This window comes from Vicugna pacos, chromosome 5 (genome assembly GCF_048564905.1).
Source record: "Vicugna pacos chromosome 5, VicPac4, whole genome shotgun sequence".
Taxonomy (NCBI): domain Eukaryota; kingdom Metazoa; phylum Chordata; class Mammalia; order Artiodactyla; family Camelidae; genus Vicugna; species Vicugna pacos.
In genome coordinates this window covers 78,081,753-78,104,709 of record NC_132991.1, presented here as the reverse complement: position 1 = coordinate 78,104,709, position 22,957 = coordinate 78,081,753, and the positions used below count along the sequence as shown (strand labels likewise).

At 46.1% G+C, this 22,957-nt stretch overlaps 2 protein-coding genes and 1 long non-coding RNA gene across 6 annotated transcripts in view; 1 reads left to right on the top strand and 2 right to left on the bottom strand.

Annotated features, from left to right (window-relative positions):
• Positions 1-4,958: 4,958 nt before the first annotated feature.
• Positions 4,959-7,017, bottom strand: LOC140696468 (uncharacterized). The gene is made up of 2 exons (XM_072961603.1): positions 6,648-7,017; positions 4,959-6,185 (listed from the first exon to the last, which is right to left on the bottom strand). Exons 1-2 carry the CDS (start codon positions 6,744-6,746, stop codon positions 5,232-5,234), a joined length of 1,053 nt encoding a protein of 350 aa, XP_072817704.1. The 5' UTR covers positions 6,747-7,017; the 3' UTR covers positions 4,959-5,231.
• A 4,911-nt stretch (positions 7,018-11,928) lies between these two features.
• Positions 11,929-22,957, bottom strand: part of SMARCAL1 (SNF2 related chromatin remodeling annealing helicase 1) — a 51,842-nt gene continuing 40,813 nt past the window's right edge. For all 4 annotated transcript variants that reach the window (XM_072961600.1, XM_006207276.4, XM_072961601.1 and 1 more), the window contains 4 exons: positions 17,935-18,117; positions 16,501-16,601; positions 15,434-15,530; positions 11,929-12,231 (listed from right to left, as the gene is read on the bottom strand). In XM_072961600.1, the coding sequence (XP_072817701.1) occupies positions 12,001-12,231; positions 15,434-15,530; positions 16,501-16,601; positions 17,935-18,117 (612 nt within the window). In that variant the 3' untranslated portion in view covers positions 11,929-12,000. The remainder of the gene's footprint in view (positions 12,232-15,433; positions 15,531-16,500; positions 16,602-17,934; positions 18,118-22,957) is intronic.
• LOC140696467 (uncharacterized) lies at positions 12,228-14,006 on the top strand. The gene is made up of 2 exons (XR_012072862.1): positions 12,228-12,412; positions 13,596-14,006. It is a non-coding gene; the product is annotated as an uncharacterized lncRNA (long non-coding RNA).

Genomic DNA, 22,957 nt, shown 5'->3' with positions numbered 1-22,957 from the left:
AGCCTGAGAGAGAAAGAACAAGAGGAGAGAGAATGCATGAGTAAGAATGCAGTCGATTGGCTGAAAATGAGACCTTCCATTATAAGGGGGAAATTGTTCATGTTCAGAGCAATTTTTTCAAAACTGAACAATTCTCTGTAAATGGCGAGCTCAAGGATGTACAAAGAGCACTCTCATGAAATCAGCTCTAAGTGGCTTCAGAGGACTCTGAGTGGAGCCTCAGTTTGTCTTACCTGTGAGGCAGTGAATCTCCATCCCCATTAGAGGCCCATCAGGTGTATAGACTGTTAACTATAATGTGTGCCCATAAGCATCTCAGGAAAGAGCTCTGCTGAATCACCCCTGTTCCTTGGGAGCCCTCCACATTCACTTTTTGCCTTTAGAAAACTAAGTAAGTTAAAGGTTGCCTCCAAAGAAGAGTTCTTTTAGCACTGTGTCAACCAGTTCCCTTGGGAGTGTGTAGCACATTTTATTCTTGAAATCTGAGGTGCAAGCATCATCCTAAATTCGTCTCATGCTGGAGAAGAAAGGCTTATCCTGGAGTCCCTGGCCCCTTGTTGTGTCTTCACTTTGTGCCTAAAGTGCTCTTGCTCGCCCATACTGGTAGCCACAGACCAGAGCAAAGTTTGCCCAGAATTGTCAGGAGTCCAGTGGGCCACGCTCCCCAGGGAAGAGCTGACTCAGCAAGGGGAGGGCAAGGTTGCCAAGGTCCAGGCCTGGACACCTGGGGAGAATCAGGTGTCTGAAATTAGCTTCAGCACGTGGATTCTTTCCTTCCTCCCTGTTTCTACAAATTTACTTTAAATTCATTGAAGTTGTTTTTTGAATGGACATTTCACAGAGCCTTGACACAGGCAGTGCCTCCATCAGGATGGGTTACTTGTCAACTCTTAGAAGGGATGAGAGGGTGTCAGCCGAGGGAGGCTGATGTGGGGTTCTAGGAGGTGAGCGGCCCAAACGAAAAAATGCACGAGGAGTTGCCATACTGCTGGACAGACTTTAACCGGAGACACCATGGGGTTAACAACACTTTATTGCCACAGGGAGGTGCGCGCCTATGATGCACCTGTCCTGCTTTTATCTGTTTTCTGTCAGCACATGCGTGGTCTGAGTTTTTTTGTTCATTAGGCTTACAGAATATCTCTAGCACATGCGTACTTCTATTTTCTTTGTTCTAAATTTTATATAATTGACGCATGTGTGGAGCAATTATTTACTGCATACTACAAACATGCTCTGTAGTCGTGGCCTTGGGTCCCACAGCCTTAACTTATCTCAAGGCTCTGGCCATGGCCTTGGGTCCCACGGCCTTAACTCGTCTCAAGGCCAGCTCACATTCCACCCCCTAGGTCGTGGGGACCCTAGCCCATAGGGCAGAGCATTGTGCCCAAAGACCACAACAACAATACAAAGTACAGCATCCTACCAATACACAAACAGCAACAATAGCTAGGACAGTTAGGCTCCATCTCCAGGAGGACGTCAAGGATGACCACCAATTCTTAAGGGGGTCTTGAGTTACATGATCTATGCGATCCAATTCCTCATTTTTACATGAACATTATTTATCCATCCCCACCCATTTTATACAGTCCTTTCAGTTGGGGGGGGGCATTGCCCCGCTCACGTTGAATTATTTTTTTAATAGTCTGCCACCGCAAGTCCCAGGGCGATCTCGCTGTCCTGTTGGCATTCCATTGAATTAAGGTGTTCCAATTAGCTCTGGACACGGGGTGGAGGTGCCACGGCAGTCCATCTCCTGTGTCTACAGGAAGTTCAGTACAGACCCAACAGTGAGAGACGTTGTGGACTTGCGCGAATGTGTGTGCCCAGGAGAACACGGTATTTGCTGTTACCCTGGACGGAAGGACAGAGCAGAGGTGGACACCATGATTGGCAAATCTTTCCCTTTTGGGAGGATGCAAGCCACTTTCTCATCCTGTGAGAGTACAGTGGCAGGAAGGGCTGTTTGCCCTGGGCGGTGGTACCACACCAACCCGCCCACACTAGGTTGGTTACACTCTGGGAGAGCTTCAGGAGCTATCAGTGGAATTGCCCAAAGCCGTAGGGCTTTTGTTCCTTTAAGTAGGGACACTCCTGTTTTCCCTAGAGTAACCTGCACATCAAAAGGCCATTTCCCCAGTCGTGGGGTTACCTGCAGGGCTTTTTCTAGCCCATTGCCCCATGGTTCCAAAAGGGCTAGCCAGGGGCCTTTAGTCTGGACCTGATTCTTCCATGTCCAGGTGTCCTGTTTTCCTGAGTTCAACACCCTGGGGGCGCATAATATTAATGCATGCCCCACTATTGAGACATCGGAGGCATCCTGCATGGGCCCAACTCTGAGTCTCCGAATAGTACCCTTGCAATAACTTTTCCAGTGGGCTCATACCTGTATGGCGAGGTTGTTTATTTAAAAGACGTACCGCCTGCGGCAAGACATTGTTTCAGCCTCGCCCTTGTGGTTTGAGAGCCCTCAGTTTGTCCTTCAATAGGCCATTGTACCGTTCAATCATTTCTGCTGCTTGAGGACGGTAAGGCACATGTAATATCCAGTTAATATCATTTTTTTGGGCCCATTCCTGGGTCTGTTGGGCAGTGAAAGGGGTCCCTCTATCACTTTGTATTTTTAAGGGAGTCCCATAGAAGGCCCGTAAAACTTCCAGTGCTCTAATAGTAGAGTCTTGTGTAGCTCGGGGCACATGGTGAGCAAAACCTAGACCAGTAACGGTGTCTACTGCTGTCAGCAGGTACCGCAAGCCCGTACTCGGAGCAAAGGGGCCTACGTAATCTATTTGCCATACCTGCAGTGGCTGAATTTCCCATGCAATCTTTTCTATCTGTTGGGGCCATCGCTGCCGGTGCAGGTGGTGCTTAGCACACCATGGACAGTGCCGCACGGCATCTTTGGCTTCACTGTGGCTCAGGTGCAGGCCCCACCGGTCGGCTACCTGCCTCATTGTGTATGAGCCAACATGACCAAGTTTCTTATGGAGCCAGGGACCTATATTGGGTCCTGGGACCATAGCCTGTACAGGGCGGAGTTGGGCTAGCGCGTCAGCAGCATCATTGCCCGGTGCCAGGGCTGGGCGGTGCCCTGGTACGTGGTAAACAGTATATTGGCCTTCTTGGCCTTTGTCCCATAACTGTTTCCACATCCGTTGTCCCCACAGGGGCCGGTGCCCAATTATCCAGTCTTGCAGGGCCCATTGGGGTATCCACAATGTAAGGCCTCGATACATGGCCCAACTATCTGTACAAATCTGCAAGGGGCTAGGTTTATTCATTAACATCAGCCATATTGCCCATAACTCAGCCCATTGGCTGGATTGGCCTTCTCCGGTCTCATACCAGAAGGCTTTAGTGGCAGGGTTCAGTGCTACTGCAACCCAAGTGGGCGGATTGCCCTTACAAGATCCATCAGCATATCAAGCAGTTTTCGGGGGTGGCCCTTTCCCTTCATGAAAGGGACTGGGCACAGGGTCCACCCCTTGTTGTGGGAGAGTCTGTACATCAGACGCAACAAATTTTACAGGCCCTAACACCTGCTGCAACTCTGCAGCCAAGGGGCTAGTGGTGTATTGGGCTCTCTGTTCCAAATAAGCACCCCACTTCGTCAGAGTTGGGGTTTGGGCAGTTCCCGATCGGGGTTGTTTTGTCCATGTCTGTACCCATCCTGCAATAGGGTATGTGGTCTGCACTTGGACCTCTTGCCTCCCCGTCAGGGGTTCAGTGGCAATCAAGGATGTATAAGTTGCTAGCAACTGTTTTTCAATCAGAGAATAACGACATTTAGCCCCTTTCCATAACTGAGACCAGAATCTTATGGGCACCTTCCGCTGCCCATGTTTCTGCCGTAAGCCCCAGCCATATCCATCATTGTCCACATGGACTGTCAACCAGAAAGGGAGGTCTGGATCTATAGTGCGCAGTGCTTGCGCTTGGGCCACTGCCCTCTTAGTTTTAACAAATGTACATTTGGTCTCATCAGACCAATTTCAGACTTTTCCCTTTTTAATCAGTTTATACAGGGGTTTGGCTATTTGGGCCAAATGAGGAATAAACACCCGCCAGTATCCCAGAAGACCTAAATAAGTCTGTAACTGTTTAACTGTTTTAGGGCGGGAATATGCCTGGATTTTGTCTATTACTGCTTCAGGCAGCACTTTTGTCTTACCCGACCAGACAACATCTAAGAATTTGACAGAATATCCAGGTCCTTGTACTTTGTCCTCGTTCACGGCCCACCTCTAGCCCGCCAGGGCTTCTCGCAGCGCTGTGGCACTGGTTTCCAAATTTGAAAGAGAATCAGAGGTTAGCATTATGTCATCAATATAATGGAACAAGCGGACGGTATCTGGTTTGCTTCATGTAGCCAGGTCCTGGGCCACCAGGCCATGACACAGTGTAGGGCTGTGCAGATACCCCTGTGGCAACACAACAAATGTCCATTGTCTGCCTTCCCAGGTGAAGGCAAACTGTTCTTGGCTCTCAGGGGCTATGTTTATCGAGAAGAATGTATTAGTCAGGTCAACCACATAGTGACAAGTACCCAGTTCATGGGACAGTCGGTCCATTAAATCTGTTATATTTGGCTCCGCGGCATGCATGGGGGGAGTGACTTTATTTAGTTCCCGATAGTCCACTGTCATCCTCCAGGAGCCGTCTGGCTTCCGCACTGGCCATACTGGAGAGTTATATGGGCTATGCGTAGCCCGAATTATATTGGCTTCCTCAAGCATCAGAATAGTCTGTCCTATTTCCTTATGGCCTCCGGGCAATCAATATTGCTGGACATTCACCACTCGTGTGGCCTGTGGCAAAATCAAAGGTGCATGATGAGGATGCCCCCGTACAACTGTTTTCACTACACGGTCTCTCAGGCGAAATTTTTCTTGAGTCGTCTGTATTTGCAATCCTTGCAAAATGTCTATCCCCAGAATGTATTTAGTTACTGGGGATATATGTACTTTATATGCAGCAAGGGGCAGACGGCCAATGCCCCAAATCAGAGTCACTCGTTTAACACATATTTGCTTGTTTCCATATCCTTCTATATCAACCCATGGTCCCTGAAAACGCTCTGGATTTCCATGCACCAATGTAATTTCAGCTCCTGTGTCTACTAGTGCCAGCACTCGCTGTTTATTCATGGGGGACCAGTGAATAGTCAGCTCAACATGTGGCCTCCGGTCGTCGGGGTGCCCCACGTCCCGAACACCTTGGCCTTCCTCCTAGTCTGGGAGGAAATCAGCAAAGGCCACCTCTCGGGCCTGATGGGAGGTTGGCAATGGAGTATATTGTTGCTCAGGCTGTAATTTTTTCCATAAGGCCACCAGCACCTCCAATGGCTGGCCATCTAATTTTACACGGGCCAGGCCAGCTGCCAGTAAATCACACCATATCTGCCGGCGATCTAGCTTTTGGGGCCCTCCTAAAATTGGAGCATTCCCTTTTTTCCTTCTTGGTGTGGACTTTCCTTTCTGTGTCACTGCACGGGAGGAGGGGGTCTTGGACTCACCTTGAGTCTTGGCAGCACGTACCCACTTTTGGCGCACCTCTATGTCCCCCAGACGAGCCAGAGCCTCAGTTACTTCATGAATGGGGCGGTCTACATACGGTGCTAGTAGCGCCGCCATAGTTCCAAACGTTTCCGTTGGGCCATTAGCCAAAATCAAATCTTTAATTCGAGCTGTAAGGAGCTCATTAGCTGGACTACGGAAATGCAAAGAAAACATCATCTGGCGCATGCCCATTTCCCGGATAACTTGCGCTAAGTCTAAATACGTGGTCCATTTACTCACATGTTCAGGCAAGTCCCCTGCACTTTCCCACACAGTGCGTACAGCAGCCATTAACCAGCTTATCAGCGTATGGTTGCCAGCATCAGCATTTGACTGGGGAATAGTTTGTAGCCTCTGCCGCAGTGAGGGGACAGTTGTTATGCTGGCCAGCTGGCTCATCTCCTTTGGAGATAGCTCAGTCTGGTCAGCCCCATCATCCCAAAGGCGCAGTAGCCATGCGGGGATTGACTCACCCATACGCTGCTTGCATTGCTTTGCCAGGTCCCTCAATTCCATTGATGTGTAGGATGTATAGGTGGTTTGTCTTGTCACTTGCCGTGGCCCCGTAGGAATTCCCCCCTGAGCCATGGGCTCCTCCATTTTCATCCGCTGTCTCACCACGGGCTGTAGACGCAGTGGAATGGGGGGAGGGGTTGGGCTTATCACTCCCAGGGGCAGTGGGACCGGAGCTATACAGGCATAGCTGCTCTCAGAGGCGGCGGAGCTAGGACCATGCAGACATCTTTCTGCTGTGCTGAGTCTCTGCTTAAGCGCCTCTTCTTTACACTGTAACTCCTCCACTTGTATCTGTAAATCTCTCATGTCTTGGCTAGCATGCCGTAAAACAGATAAGAACATCTAGGCCACCCTCTCGGCTGCCTCTCGGTGGGCTAATGGGACATTATTTTCTAACAGCTCCAACGCCCTCCGGACGTCATCTGGCCGGGGCGCCACTGTGTCCCAATCCTCAGGCTGAGCCCACATCAGCAAATAGGCTGCCACCGGGTACCATACAGAGGTAGGGGGCCACTTTGCTTCCATCAGAGCATCCCCATCAGGGGCAGGGGGTTCAGAAGGGGCACTCACCTCATCCTGCCGACTACGCCAAGTGTCAGCCGAGGGAGGCTGATGTGGGGTTCTAGGAGGTGAGCGGCCCAAACGAAAAAATGCACGAGGAGTTGCCATACTGCTGGACAGACTTTAACCGGAGACACCATGGGGTTAACAACACTTTATTGCCACAGGGAGGTGCGCGCCTATGATGCACCTGTCCTGCTTTTATCTGTTTTCTGTCAGCACATGCGTGGTCTGAGTTTTTTTGTTCATTAGGCTTACAGAATATCTCTAGCACATGCGTACTTCTATTTTCTTTGTTCTAAATTTTATATAATTGACGCATGCGTGGAGCAATTATTTACTGCATACTACAAACATGCTCTGTAGTCGTGGCCTTGGGTCCCACAGCTTTAACTTATCTCAAGGCTCTGGCCATGGCCTTGGGTCCCACGGCCCTAACTCGTCTCAAGGCCAGCTCACAGAGGGACAAATATAAAACAATGACCAAATATGTAAAATTAGCCATTGTCAGTATGAAAAGTTTGATACAATTTTTATAAGAACAAATTCTATGTATGTTTAATTACACAGGTTTGTATGCATAGCAAATAAATTACCAACGGCTTCATCTCAAATTGTTTGTATTAGTTATCACCTCCAGGGGTAGGGTGGATGAGGATGTAGGACTTTCATTTTTTTAAGTTTATGCATTTCCAGATTCGTTGATTTTTACATAGAATTTATAGCAGTGAATAGAGCAGCGGAGGAAGGGACAATCTTTTCAGTAAGTGGTGCTGAGATAACTACATATTCATATGGGAAAAAATAAACGTTGACCTTATCTCCCCCATGTACAAAAATCAACTCCAGGTGGATTGTAGATCTCAGTGTTAAACACAAAACAATAAAGCTTCTGGAACATATTATATTCATAACCTTGGGGTCATGGTTACACAGTGTTTACTTTATAGCATTTTGTTAAGCTGTAAATTTGTTTGATGAACTCTTTTGTGTGTTATATTTCACCCTCCCGAAGAGGTGGTAAAAAGAGAGGAAGAATGCCTAGTACTCAATGTATTTGCTGAATGGGTTGGGGGTGTGGGATGTGGGTAGAGGGTTTTGCAAAACCAGATAACTGTTGGCTGTCATAATGAGCAAAAAACTGTGACTCACAGGCTTCTTCATACTTTCTGCTGTGATTAGGAATCCATTTTCTTTGCTGAGACCACCCCTCTCCTCGGAAAACACAAAACCAAAATAAAACATAGGTATGAGAGGTTGCGCCAGGAAATCCCCTTTAACCTTCTAAGCTTTATTTTTTTTTTAATCTTGTGATCCTTAACTTTGTAGGGAGTGAGAGGATAGGGTAAAGAAATAAGGTTGGACTTCTTTTCATCCCCTTCACAGTTTAAATTTCACTTAAAAAAGAGCTTCAGAAAACATCAAGTTTCCAATAGACAAGAAGGCACAAATCAGGGAAAACCTAAGAACCGGCAGTGAGGGGACAGCACCTCCGGCCCTATTTCTCAGCTCTCCCTCTGACCTAGAAAAAGGCTGGTGGGAAGCCAGAAAGGAAGAGACATGATTCACGCAAGCACAAGTGGATCAAGGCTAACGGGATTCCTTACTGCCTCTTGGAGTCTTCCTGACGCCGGCCCTCAAGGCAGAAGTTAACCAGGGCCATTCAGGGACCGAGACTCCACTTAATGACCTGGGGAGGGGAGGCAAAGATAGCTCCAGTGAGCCGGTAGGGGCCTAATTTAGTAAAACCTTTTAAGGGGACAGTTGATGGCAGGGACAGGAGTGGAATGAGATGCAACCAGATTTGCTTCATTCCAACTGACATTTCCAGAAAACACGATGGATGAGGAGAGGGGGGGAGTGTGTCTGAACTGAGGTGCAGAGTCCATGAGGGAAAGGAGGGAGTGTGGAAATCCTTTCTTAAACCCAGAGGTATTCAGTCTCTAAACAAGTCCAAGTGTCGTTTACTGAATCATGCAGAAGTGGCTGGAAAGCTCTCAACAAATTTCAGAGGTACATTTGGGAAGGTACAACTTAAAGTATGTAGGCTACATGGTCTAAATAAAATTTGCTTTGGAGGACCTCAGGGACATCTCAGATTGAAAAAGAGAGAGAGTGAGTGTAGGCAAAACTGAGGTTTAACTAGAGGCCTCAGGTGGAAGTTCAACAAAGTAACTAAGACCACAAAGGAATAGTGGTTTCAAACACAAGCAGCCTCCCACTGGCAGACACTGACCTGACACCTTGCAGTATGTCAAGGGCTGCTCTGTGTGGGAGGCCCTGGGTGAATGCAGCCAGGATCTGTTAATTTAATTTAGAAGTGATTCTTCTAAGCAACACTGTATATTTCAAAATCACCAAGGCATTCACTTCTACTTTGAAGCATACCCCTTGTATCCTGGCCACATCCCTGGAGTAAGGAGGGACTATTAACAGAAGTCAGAAATGAGAGCCTAAGCAATTAAAGAACTTGACCAAACGCCAGTGGGGCCCATGGAAAAGCAGTACTCACATTCTCTGGAGACCCTGATGAGGGTGGAGCGAGCAGCAGGCAGGTGGCAGCATCTCTGGGCAGTAGTCTGGATGTCCGCAGACTCAGGGGACAGGGCCTCTCAACGTACGTCAAGCTGTGTGATGTGAGTGTGTAGCGCAGGGGCTGTGATGAGGCACTGGGGCCGGCCAGGAAGAGCTGCTTCTTTCTGAGACTTTCTCAGGATTTGACTGTGGTCCAGAACCTTTCTTCTTCCTGGCTGCAGGTCCTGCTCTGCCTCTTCCCAGCTGAGACGCCCTGGGCACAGTTTCTGTACCTGCACAAGGAAAATATAACTACCTTCTTCCGAGACTGGGTTCACTGCGTCAATAGATTAAAGTGCTCAGCCCCCCGCACGTAGTCCACAGAGCAAAAGTGAAAACCATTCTGGTCTAACAAACAATCCACACACCATCCACCAGCACAACGTGGTGTTCACTGCTGCCGAGGAAACTGGGCTGACTCTAAGCCCTCAATTACACCTGGCCCCTGGCTGCCTACAATACCAATGAGAGCAGCAACTCCTTTGTTCTTGAAACACTTAAAAAAAAAATCCCCTTCCTGCACACTCACGTGGGTCTCCTTCTCCTCTTCCCAACCCTAGATGTTGGGTGCATAGGGGTCAGTCAGAGCCAGTTTTCTCCTGATGCCATCAGGCCCCTGGATGATCTCATCCACCCTGGGGCTACAAGCACCATTTACATCTGGTGCAGCCTGAGTCAGAAGACTCCGACACCCTACTGCCTACGGAGCATCTCCGCTTGGACCTTGCCACAGGTTAGGTTTTCCAGAAACACACTGAGATGAGTTTGGGGTGCAAGATGTTCATTAGAGAGCCTTTCCTGTGAAAGGAAGGGCGAGGAAGGAAGGCGGGGCAGAGGGACCTCCCTCTGGGATACAAGCCTGAAATCGCCTCTGACAACCCAGTGGGCAGTAGGGAGACTTGTGGGGGTACTGCCCATCAGAGGGGGTGCCCACCAGGCCAAGCTGCCCGGCCTTCGCGCCCACCTTGCTCAGCCACCGATGCACGCTGCCCCAGGAAGGGCGTAACCTCAGACAAAATGGTTTCCTGCGGTCTGGGACTAAATGGAAGTTGTGGTCAGGTGGAGACTGTTTGCCAGCTGCACTCCCGCAGCTGGGCAGCAAGTCCCTTCTCAAAGTGGGCGCTGGGCAGGGGGGTCTCCAGGTCTGCCAGATTGTCTAACAGCTGTCTCAGACTCAACAAGTCCAAAACCAAACCCTTGATTTCACCCTGGCCCCCAATCTCTCCTCCCCCATCTTTTTTTTTTAAATCTATCTCTAAATGGTTAAGACCACTAACACTTTGCTGAGGCAACACCCCAGGTCTCAGTATTGACCACTCTTCCTGAAATGCAAACGGTCAATCCATCTGCAAATTCTTTCAGATTTACACCCAAAATATGTCCAGATTCCAACTGATTCTCACCACCTTCACACTGCTCCTCAGCTCGACCACACCCCAGCACCACCCCCAAAGTCAGCTGTGAGCTCGGTAGCCTCTTCTACCCAACCCCTTCCTCCGTTCATCCTTTCTGATCTCTTTTCTACACACAAACCAGGCGATCTGCTCAAAACCAGTCAGTGCTTCCATTCACATTCAAAATGAAATGTTTCCTTACCATGACCTAGGACATCCGGCCCGGCTCTCTCTTCGACATCATCATCTGTTACTTTTCCCACTTGGCACTCCCCTCCCCTCACCCCTCTCTAAAGGTGCGCTGTCCAGCACAGGAGCCACCAGCCGTGACACCTGAAACATGGCAAATTCAGGCTGTTGATGTATGGTTACTGTCAAATACACACTGGATTTTGGAGGTTTGGTACGAAAAAACAAATGAGAAGTTTCTCAGTAATTTTTAACAGTGATTATGTTGAAATGACAGTAGTTTGAATGTATTGGGTTACAAAAAATGTTACTAATTTGGTCCTTTATTTTTTAAAGTGCTCTTTAGAAAACTGAAATCCCCTATCTGCCCTGCGTTGTATTTCTGTCGGGCAGCGCTGCTCTGAACCAGGGGTTAGCAAACCATGGTCTGTGGGCCAAACTCTGCCCACTGCCTGCTTTTGTATGGCCTGTGAGCCAAGTACAGTTTTCACATTTTTCAATGGTTGAAAGTAAAAGAATAGTAATTTGTGACATATGAAAATTATATGAAATTCAAAATTCAGTGTCCATAACAGAATTTTACTGGAAAAGAGCAATCATTTGTTTCTGGATTACCTATGGTTGATTTCACATGACAGGAGCAGAGGTGAGTAGTTCTGACAGAGACATCCTGGCCTGTAGACTCAAAATTATTATCTGGTTATTTATAGAAAAAGCTTGTCAACCCCTGCTCTAAACCCTTTACTTACTTTTTCTTCATAGAACATGTAACTATTGCCTCTTCTGTTATATGATAAACTCGGCAAAGGCCTGCACTTTTCCTCTTTTGTTCAGTGAATTACTGCCAGCACCTAGAACAGTGCCTGGCACATACCAGGTGCTCTGTTGAATCACTACATTTGAAAACTCCAGATTTGGGGGACTGTGTAGGAAACATCTCATTAACGCAAGAACACGAGCCACCACTACTACAATCCACTGCCTCTGTTCCTCAGCCGGGAAAGCTGAGGTTAACTGAGACCCGAGCAAACCCACACATGAGAGGGGAAAGGAAATGCTGACCCTGGGCCTGGTCACCTCCTGGGCTTGAAGACAGAGACCAGTGCTGTGCTAATGACGGGGGGAGCACGGGCTTTAGAAACAAAATGCCTTATTTTATTTTACTTTAATGAATCCCATGATTTTTCATGCTTTTTTGGCCCCTTCTACAGAGGAGAGGTAAAGCTGTCCCAGTTATCAAAAAATTCAAATCTCTTTTTCTTCAGTGGACTGCCCAGCAGTGTGCTTTCATCTGGCGTGTCTCCCGTGTCCCGGGAACCAGCCCCGGAGGCACTTCCTGGGTCGAAGGACTCCGCTGCCTCCAGGAGCGCCGCGTCACTGCCGTCCTCCTCAAAGGACTTCTGGAACAGGTCATAGATCTTCTGCTGCTTTGGGTCCTTCATCGGAGAAAGAAAAGACAAGACGTCAGCACCTGGGCACCAACACTGGCTCCCTCCACCACGGAGGCTGGGGAGAGGACACTAAGGAAGGCAGGGGACCAGCTGGGTGAACTGCTCATCACCCAAGCAGCCTTGGGCCTTCGTGTCTGGTTTCTCATCTTCTCAGCTGCTTGTTGGGGTAAAGAAAAAGAAATCATTGTGAGAACAAAACAAAGAAGCTGCTCTCACACAAATTTATGCTGGGGATATTTTCTCCCTTCTGACTTCATAAATCGGTATTTCAGTACTGAAATAGCCCCCAAGCTCTCACTTCCTTCAAAACCTTCCTCCACTGAGAGGTTAGTTAAGCTGTGATTCAACTCCCAAATCGGTGTGTTCAGCCATGGCTTACACCTGACTTTCAGAGTGGATGTAAAAATACACACACTTAACATATTAGTAAGTAGGTACGTGTGCCTGTTTCTGACTACTCTGAAATTACAAATGATCAAAATGCCTGCCAACTGCATCTGTGCGTTGACAACAATGGTGCAGTGTTAAAATCACACCCAGCAGTTACAACCACAACACACGACAGGCTTGTTTTCATCCGTCTGCTGATCTCTCCGAAATCTAAATTTCCAACCCTGCCCATCCATCATCCAACCCAGAGGCACATATTCAGTATCTCCACTGATATCCCACAGTTCCATAAAATTAAACTTGTTTAAAAACCAAAACCATCCCTCATCTCACTCCTACATCCTCGAACCAGCTCCAGTTCCTGACTTTTGATGGTCTACTACCATTCTCGTAGTCTGCCCGGCTTGCAATCACCAAGGCATCTTGACTCCGTATCTCACACATCACCGCATGGAGTTGCTTTCTGCTTTCTATTCCCTCCTCGATACCTCGTAGGCAGGCTCTTTCCTTGGCCACACCACTTTCTACCTGCCTGGATTTGCAATGGCTTCACTGCACTTCCTGCCTCAGGCCTCCTCCCATTTCAACTGCTCACAGGTCCCTGCCAGGCTCATTTTGCCTCCAGACTATCGTTTGCTTATTTTTAATGGCGGTACTGGAGGTTGAACCCAAGACCCCATGCATGCTAAACATGTGCTCTAACCACTGAGCTATACCTTCCCCCAGACTACCCTTTAACAAGATTTTCTTCACATGTCATTGGGCACCCCTGTGTCTACCTCATCAAGTCTAACGTGGCTTTTCAGGCCCTTTATAATCAGGTCTCAACCTAACTGGCCACTGTTTCTTCACTTTCACAGAAGCCCTCCACACTGGTGAAATGAAGGTCCTTGAAAACGAGTCCTGTAAGGACTCTGGAGTATTCCATAACCTGTCCTCCACCCTCCCTTGCCTTTCAGGATCCCAGCCTTTCAGATAGGAAGAGACATTAGAGATCGTCAAGGTCAGCCCCACAGCGTCCACGTGTCCTCCTCTACCATGTCTTCATCAGCTTCTGTCTGAACAACTGCAAGGTCAAGGAAAGGCCACCTGCAAGGCAGCCCCCTCCAGGAAGAACTGACTGCTCACATGCATTCGAGTATGCTGTGGGAGCACGGTGCGCTAACTTGGAGCACGCGTAACTACATTCCAAGACCAGATGAGTGTGTCACTTCCCCTCTCAGCAGGCAGGCAGGCATAAACCTTTGTTTTTGGCTCCTCTACAGGAAGCAACATTTTCTTTTACTAGAAGTTGATAACATTTCGGCCCTATTTTCATAAAAAAATAAATTGATATAATTATTAATCAAAATAAATGCTGATAAACTCCATCTATATTATTTTGCATTTGTACTTTAGGCAGAATTCTTAACTAATTCAAAGCAACTGAGGGCCAGGCCAATCTGAATAAAAGAGTTATAAATAAACCCATTCTCATGGGCTGAGAATCCTTTAAAGATAAGGCTCTTGCTCTTTAATGGGCACATAATAACCAAGGCTCTGTCAGAACAGTCACCACTGAACTAGAAAGTTCTTTAAAAAAGTTTAAAAATAAGGTTGTTTTAAAATTGGCTTATAAAAGTTGGCTTATTAAATCAACTATACTTCAAAGAAAAATAAAACAGGCTTATTAACTATAAGGATAATTTATACTTAATGTTTAAAAATATGTCCTCCCTACCCTGAGTCATATTTATCCCAATAACTACCTTCTGAAGAGGGAACGTGGTTGCTCAGTAAATGCAAATGAAAGCTCATATCCTCAGACTGAGTCTCAGTATCGCCTACAAGGCTGTGTTGACTTAACCCTCAGCCTCTGATGCGCTGCAATTCCACGGGAAGGCGCAGGCACTTTGATCTCCTGAAGAGCAAGGCCACCTTTCTGCATGAGGCTCAGACCTCTGCCCAAGCCCTCGTGTTAGAAATAGTCCACTCAGGAGCCGCCCTCCAGCAGGCAGTTGCCCCCTAGTCCTCACTGTCCTGCCAACCGTCCGAGCAGGTGAAAGAAGACCAGCACCTCTCACTCCTCTTTATCTGGTTTCATTGAGATGGAGGAGGAAGGGCTGGGGCAACTGCGGCCGCAGAGCTAGGCCAGGGCAGGCCTGCTGGGCCCCGGGCTGCTCTCTCCACAGGCAAACAAGCCACGGAAGGAAAGAAGCCGCTGGCCTCTTTGTCCTCTTGATAATAAGCGGGGCTGTCGCATGGGGAATGCTGGGCGGAGCTGGGACGCCTTCGGCCTTGGGCTGGCTTCCCATGACCCGTGACTGCGAGCGAGACATTGCTCTGCAAGCCTCGGTTCACCCCTTTACAAAGTGGGAGACACCAGGGATAAAATGCAGTGACAGAGGGGAAAATATGCTATATAAAGGCAATACCCCGTGTGAAACACTCCCCATCCTGTGCGGGGGGCGTGTTCCGGTGGCAGGCCTGCTGCTTGGTGTTGCTGTGCGTTTTTTTGCAACAACACAAGGGGAGTTTTCTGTCAGTTTCTAATGGCCTGATGGAAGAGGCAGCATTTGGAGGCTCTGGTTTTATGAGGATCTAGGTGGGCGTGTCAGAAGCAGCAGGCCTTAATGCCAGCACTTCTGCATAAGGGGAGGCAGACACAATTGAACCAAGAATGACTGCAGCCATCACTTTAGCTCCTGGGCTGTGGGAGGTCCCCAGGAGTGATTCACACCCTCCCTCCCAGGACCACAGGACGCTGAGCAGGCAGCTCAAGGCCTCCCTCTGCCCCCGGGGTACGTGCTGGTGGTACCTTGTAGAAATAACCTGTGGCTTCTGTCATTTCTGAAAAATTGGTCTCAGAAAGCCCGGCTTCCCCCAGAACTTTAATCTTCTCTTGAATCAGGGGCCTGTTGGGGAGAAACGAGCTTCAGTGGAAACAACCTGCACAGAACCAGCAGACCGATTAAAATGACACCACCCCCTGTTCTCATGGGACCGCGACAGGCTTACTGTTTCACACCTTTGCACCTTTCCAGGCACAAGTGCCCATCCTGAAATAGTTACCTCCTCTCTACTGTAAACTGACCAATTCAGGGCTCATATCATCAGGCTCAAAATTCTTTCCACTGGAAGATGTGTAGGAAATGAATGCCATTACAACATTTTGAACCTGGCGCTGTTGTGAGCTGCCCAATTAACAAATCCACTAACAAAGAGAGGGAAGTAGGGGCAACCTGTGCACGCCATAAAGGTAGGGTGATGCCTTAGTCATAAGTGTGGAAACAGAGATAAGTAGTGGAAACTAATGAGACAATCAAGAAACTCAGTATCAGGAAGGGGGATGTGGGATTAGGGAGGAGGCATTTGGGGACTTTTCTTGCTGAGGTAGTGGACATGAAATCCCAGAGCTGGAAGTTTTACCCCAGCTCTGCTAAGGAGGCACTACATGGCCCAGGGTGAGCCACCTTCTCCCACTGGCCCGGCAGCAGCACTGCAGGATGTGGCCTCATGGTACCGACGCATGTCATGAAGGGAAAAGGGGGCCATTTCCCTGTCTCAGCAAGCGCCCTCCTGCTTAGGAACAGGGTGTTTTACAAACTAAAGTCCACCGATTTTATCCCAAGTTCCCCTCCCTTATCTCAGGCCAGTGGGAAGGAACCACATCCCCTTATTCCTACGAGATTTCCTCATGCTCCCTGCAGCCACCAGTAATGCTGCGTAGGAGGCCAAACAGGGTCGTGATGAAAGAGGGTGGGCCCTACTAACAGGTCTTCTGTGGGGATCCCTGAAGTCCTCAGCAAAAGCAGAAGCTCTCGGGAGCAAAGGAAATCTGTCACTGGTGTCAACCCCAGCTGCCGGGCCAGCCAGAGGCGTTACCAAAGGTAGTCGTCAGCCGTGCCTCTCGCCACGAGGTAGTGGATGCCCACGGAGTTCAACTGTCCGATGCGGTGCACCCGGTCCTCAGCCTGGATCAGCACCTGCCAGGCAAGGATGGGATGCATGGAGGTCAAGCCCGGGAGCGGCTCAGCCCAGCACAGCAGGCAACCTCTTGCCCCTGCGCCACCCGACTCCCAGCCCTTCCTCCTCACTGCACGTCACATGGCAGAGGGCCTGTGAGGCTCTACCCACAAAGGACCTGACAGCTGATAAAAGGGAGAAGCAAACGCAACACTGCTCAGGGAACTCAATCTGCAGCTGGGTAGCTGCAGATGGCCCTTCCACGTCAGGCCTGGTGCTGGGCGCTGCGGAGGGAGAACGAGCTTTAGCTCTGCCACCAGCCGTGACCAAGGGCAGACAGACTCGGCACACTTTTATTCTTCCTCCGTGGAACAAATAAAGTTATCTTCTAAATAAATAAAAGTACCGCACCCAGGGAGAGGCCATATATCATCAGGGGTAGGGGGTAATGGATAGAAAATTGTGGTATATGCATACAATGGAATATTAGCAGCAGTAAAAAGGAACGAACTACTGATACACATAATAACACGTATGAATCTCAAAATATATTGAGTGAGAGAAATCAGGTTTAAAAAAAGAGTACACACTGTATGAGTCTACATTTATATAAAGCTCTAAAAATGCTTTTTTATGTGTAGGTAAACCCTACAATGAATACTAAGAACTCAGAGCATGGTTTCTGTTATAAATGCCTTCAGCCTCCAAGTCCTCCCACTGTTACAGCTGTTGCCTATGTGTGGTCACTGAGAGCCATACCGAGTCAGAACGGAAGGGAAGAACTTTCTGGAGTTCAGGAGAAAAGCTTAAGTCCAAACAAATGTCTTCCATCTGCTGCCACAGCCCTCAGCTGATCAGATAAGGCCAGTGGGCACCACAACTGCGTTCAAGGAACACCCACCAGTCACTCCGCTGTGGCCCCACGGGTAAAGCGGCTCATGAGGGTGGTCGATAAACGGTGCTCATGCTAGGAAGCCAGAGTCCTGGGCTGGGGCCTGGGCTGCCAGGTGCTCCCCTTTAAGTGACAGCTGTGCTCTTGAATTCTCTGTGCCCCAATTTCTTCATAGAGAGATGGAGCCTGACATTCCTCCTAAAACGTCAGTCTTCCCATCGATAATAAGAAGGAGTTGATAATGCTACAGTAATAATCCAACCCAGTAGGTTGCTGTGAAGATCCAATACCTGGCCAACGAACTTAAAGACAGACATATGGAAAGTACAAACGTGTTTCTGAGGCTTAACAGAAATGGAGGGAAGAAGATGAAACTGGCACCAGGGACAGAGCCCAGAAACCCTGCCTTCCCCCACTGACACTAGCTCCCTCCTCCCCGCAACCCAGGGCATGCCCCTTACCCCTGGGTTCCAGAATAACTCTGCGAACACCACCAGCTCAGCTGAGGAGAAGGTGAGGCCCATGTTGGCGGCAGTGATGGACAGCACAGCCACGGCGTGCCCCTGGGACTGCTGGAACTGCTGGCACAGGTCCTCACGGTCGGCCGAGGGGGTGGAGCCATCGATGCGGATGTGCTGCACGCGCTGCCGAACAAGGGAGGGACACAAGGTGGGCTGCACGGTGCCAGGCCAGCCTTGGGGGCACAGCTCCAGGGACAGAGCCCCGCGCTGCTCTGGCTCAAAGCTGGCGGAGCATCGAGCTGTCACTTGGTACTGCTTCCCAAGCTTCTTTTCTGGTCTTTCCTTTGCTTTCAAATTGAAACTTGTGTTGAGACAATCGAAGATTCACATGCAGTTTAAACAATAATACAGAGAGATTCCTTGTACATTTTGCCAGTTTCCCCTGGCATTAGTAACACTGGCAAAACTATAGCATAACATCACAACTAGTATACTAACTTTGCTACAATCCACTGATCTTATCCAGATTTCCCCACTTATACTTAAACTTGTGTGTATTTTATACAATTTTATCTCGCAGGTGGGTTTTCACGTACCCACCTTCACAGCAGAGATAGTGAACAGTTCTAACATCACAGGGATGCTCTATAGCCCTTGTATAGCCACACCCATCTCCCTCCTGCTTCCCCTCACTCACCCGTCCCTAAACAATCCGTCCTGCCTTTCTAAAATGTTCCATAATGTTGTATAAGTGGAGTCACACACTGGGTAATCTTTGGGGTTGGGCTCTTTAAACTCAGCATCACTACCCGGAGACTCATCCAAGTCATTGCACATATGGACACTTCACATGCACTGGTGACTCATTCCTCCTCATTGCTGAGCAGCGTTCCATGGCATGGATGTACCACAGTGTAGCCACTCACCTCTGGAAGGACATCTGGGCTGGTTCTAGCTTTGCACTGCTACAAATAAAGCTACCATGAATATCTGGGTACAAGTTTCTCTGTGAACATAAGTTTTCATTCCTTTGAGATAAACACCCAGGAGTCAACTGCTGGATCTTATCTGACAGTTGAAGGTTTAGTTCAACTTATTTTAGGCATTTATTTATTTTTTTAATGATAAAGACAGAAATTATAATGATAACATACATCATTCTAATGATAAAGACAAGAAAAATAAAAATTAGTAATATTACCCATCCATTTTTTCCTGTCACTCTTCTCAATGTGTATGACATATTTTTTAAATAAAAAGTTTTACATCTTGCTTTTCTCCAATAAACATTATGTTGTAAATAAAGTAAGTTATTAAAAAGTTTTCTAAAACATGATTTTTAGTGGCTGTATAATATTTCATTATGCAACAATAGTATAATTTAACCATTCATCTCCTTCCTCACATTTGGGTTTTTTTTTTTTAATTTTCGCTAAAAAAGAAGGGTTGGCAAATATCCACCAAATTGTTGTCTATGCTCATAATGGAATACTACTCAGCAATAAAAAGGAATGAACTGTTGATACACACAATAACATGTATGAATCTCAAAATATGTTGAGTGAGGGAAATCAGGTTAAAAAAAGAGCACACACTGTATGATTCCACATTTATATAAAGCTCTAAAAATGCAAACTAGTCTACAGTGACAGAGAGCAGATGCGTGGCGGCCTGGAGCTGGGAGGATGGGGAGAAACAGGCAATACAAAGGGCACAAGGAAACTTCTGGGGCTGACAGATACATTCACTACTGTATGGCTGTTAGCATCACTGGAGCCATCTTGGGCCCATTCAGTTCCTCCTGTCCTTCCACTGATCCTTACCTGGGGCTGTACTGTGCAATAAATTTCTTTGTCATCCAGGGCTTTGTAGTTAACAGATACTGTTTAATGATCATTGGGTCCAAGTGGCCTCTACACTCGGTTAGTCTCTAAACAATGACAACGACCTTTGATGCTGTATTCCCGACGCTCATGATACTAGTTACCCATCATAAATCTTGACTTAGGGAGGCACTTCCTGTCTCCAAGCACACACCCCTGTACCCTAGGTTAGCTATAAAACCATCCCAGCGGCTCCTTGGCATTGCAGAGAGCAGCTGCAAATGCTTCTGGATCACCATCCACCCAGTCCTACCCTGTATGTAAATTCTACTCTGTAATAAACTGATCCATTGATTATGTGGAGCTGCCTGCCTTGTTTTTCAGTCTCAAGATACCTTCTCAGTTTGGCAGGCATTTTTCATTCTCTCTGCCCTCCAACAACTATCTTGACTCTTACCCAGTTGTACACTTCAAATATGTAGTTTATTGCATGGTAATTATACCTCAATAAAGCTTATTAATACAAAAAATTTTAAAGAGATGGGTTAAAATAAACCCGTTCATGGTTCTTTGTCTATACTTGGTCATTTCCTTAGACTAGACTACTAAAAATCAAAGTGCATGGCAAAAGAGAAAAACTTCATTGACACCTCCTGACATGACCACTGAATTACTTTCCAATAAGTAACATATAAGCATGTCCAGCTCACTGCATTGTTATCAATAGTGAGCCCTGTGTATTTTTAAAACCTCTGCTGGTTTGATAGGTTTTAAAAATTATCTCATTTTAATTTTCATTTATTTGATTACTACTGGAGTTGAAATTTTTCGTATTTCAGATTCTTAGCAGGTCCAGTGATCTCCACAAAAAAGAATTGATCTGCATCATTGTTTTTTATGGATGAATGGACTATTATTTAATGGGACACCTACTGATGAACATTTGGGCTTCTAATTATTCAATATTATAAATAACAACATGACTAATATTCTTGTACATAAATCTTCCTGACTGGTCTGGTTATTTCCTTAGGATAAATTTCTAGAAAAGGAGCTTGGAAAAATTCATGTGCACATTAAGTTATTGCCAAATTGCTCTACCAAAACAATGTACCAAATGTGTAAAGGAACAATGATTTAACCACTGTGTATGTGTGACAGTACAGACCCAAATTTTTAGTAATCTGAATAATTTTTTCCTTTGTAATTTCTTTCATTGTTTTTATGCTTAGAAAGTCATTCACCCATCCAGTGATCAGGTATGTGTTCATTTATATTTTCTTCTAATACTTTATGTTTCAAAAAGTTTTGATTCATCTGGAATTTAATAAACAGTGAATTAAAATTTCAGTTAAGTTCTCTACCCAATTATTTAGCCATTACCCAAACTTTATTTGTTGAATAAATTAAATCTGATTTGTGATGACTTCTTGGTCACATATTTGTTTTTTATTTATATTAAAAGGCTATCTATTAATTCCACACATCTGTCCACCAGTTCTTGAACCAGCATGACTGAGTTTTACAATAGGGACAAGTCTGGAGGGACAAGTCTATCAACATTGCTTCTCTTTCTCAAAGGTGTCTTAGATATTATATTGCTCATGCTTATTTTTTTTGAGACTCCTTTAGAATAACAGTGTAAATTTCCTTTAGAAAAATCTGATGGGAATTTTTATTAGACTTGAATTGAACCTACAAAATAACTTGAGACGGATAGACATTTTTACACTTTTTAGCCTTTACAGAGAAGAATATGGCATAAGTCTTTCCAATTCTTCATTAGTTTCTACCCTCTTCTTGGTGAGATTATTATTAATTACTTTTTATTTTCTTGTTGCTGTGAACTTAGCTTTTTCCCATTACATTAACTAATTAGTTACAGCCGATACATTAAAAAAAGCAATTTATTTTAGTTTATTTGGAATTCAAGTACCCTACTAAACTTTTATGCATTCTAACAGTTTTCTAATTAATTTGGTTTCTTGAAATTGGAAACAGTTCTGATTTTTCCTTTCCAGGGAATGAACTATTAATTCTATTGGCTGGCTTCCTGTATCACATTATATACAAAATTCAAGTCCACCTCTAAGATTTTCAGAAAAAAACAAAACAAACAAACAAAACAACAACAACAAAAAAAACAAAAACACCCCTGTCCTCCCCTAGCCCAAAAACAAACAAACAAACAAAAAACCAGAAGAAAATCTTCATGACCTCAAGTACGGAAAGATTTCTTAAACCAGTCATAGAAGTTAAAAACCATAAAGAAAAAAACTACAAGCATATGTGAAATATATTATAATTAAAAATTAAAATAAAAATGTAAAACTGTCCAATAGAAACAAAGTGAAAACACAGATCATAATTGGCAAAGGACTGACATCTAGAATTTATGAAGACTATTTCCAAATCAGTAAGAAAGAGACAAATAATCAACAGGCAAAGGACACAAATCAGAATGCTTACAGAAAAGAGCCTGAAATGATACTAAACATATAAAAAGATATGCCTTTTACTGGTGGTCAGGGAAAGGCAAATTAAAGTAAGAATGAAATGAGACTTCATTTCAAAAGTAAAAAGTCTGATTAATACAAAGTGTTGATGAGTACACAGAACAGCAGGAATTCTCAAATGCTCCTGGTGGGATTACAAATTTGAATAACCACCTTGGAGAGCAATTTGACAATACCTAGTAGAGTGGAGGATAAGCCTATCCAAGGGTCGTGCAAGATCATTCCTGGACATGCCTATGTACACACACAAGGCATACTTATGTGTGTACACATATGTACAAAAATGTATTTCCATACTTACTTACAACCACAACATGGAAGCAACCTAAATGTCCATCAACAGATGACTGGATAAAGAAGTTGTCATGTATATATACAATGGAATACTACTCAGCCATAAGAAATAATAAAATAATGCATTGGCAGCATCATAGATGGACATGGAGATTGTCATTCTAAGTGAAGTAAGCCAGAAAGAGAAAGAAAAATACCATATATCACTTATGTGTAGAATCTAAAAAAAAAAACAAAAACCCACAAATGAACTTATTTAAAAAACAGAGACAGACTCACAGACATAGAAGACAAACTTATGGTTACAGAGGTAGGAGGGAGTGGGGAGGATTAAACTGGGAGCTCACAATTTGTAGCTAACCACTACATATAAAACAGATAAACAGCAAC

Coding starts and splice junctions, on each gene's coding strand:
- LOC140696468 (XM_072961603.1), bottom strand. CDS start 6,746: ATGGCAACTCCTCGTGCATTTTTTCGTTTGGGCCGCTCACCTCCTAGA. Junction 6,186..6,647: donor GGCGTAGTCGGCAGGATGAG/GTGAGTGCCCCT, acceptor CTGCGTCTACAG/CCCGTGGTGAGACAGCGGAT.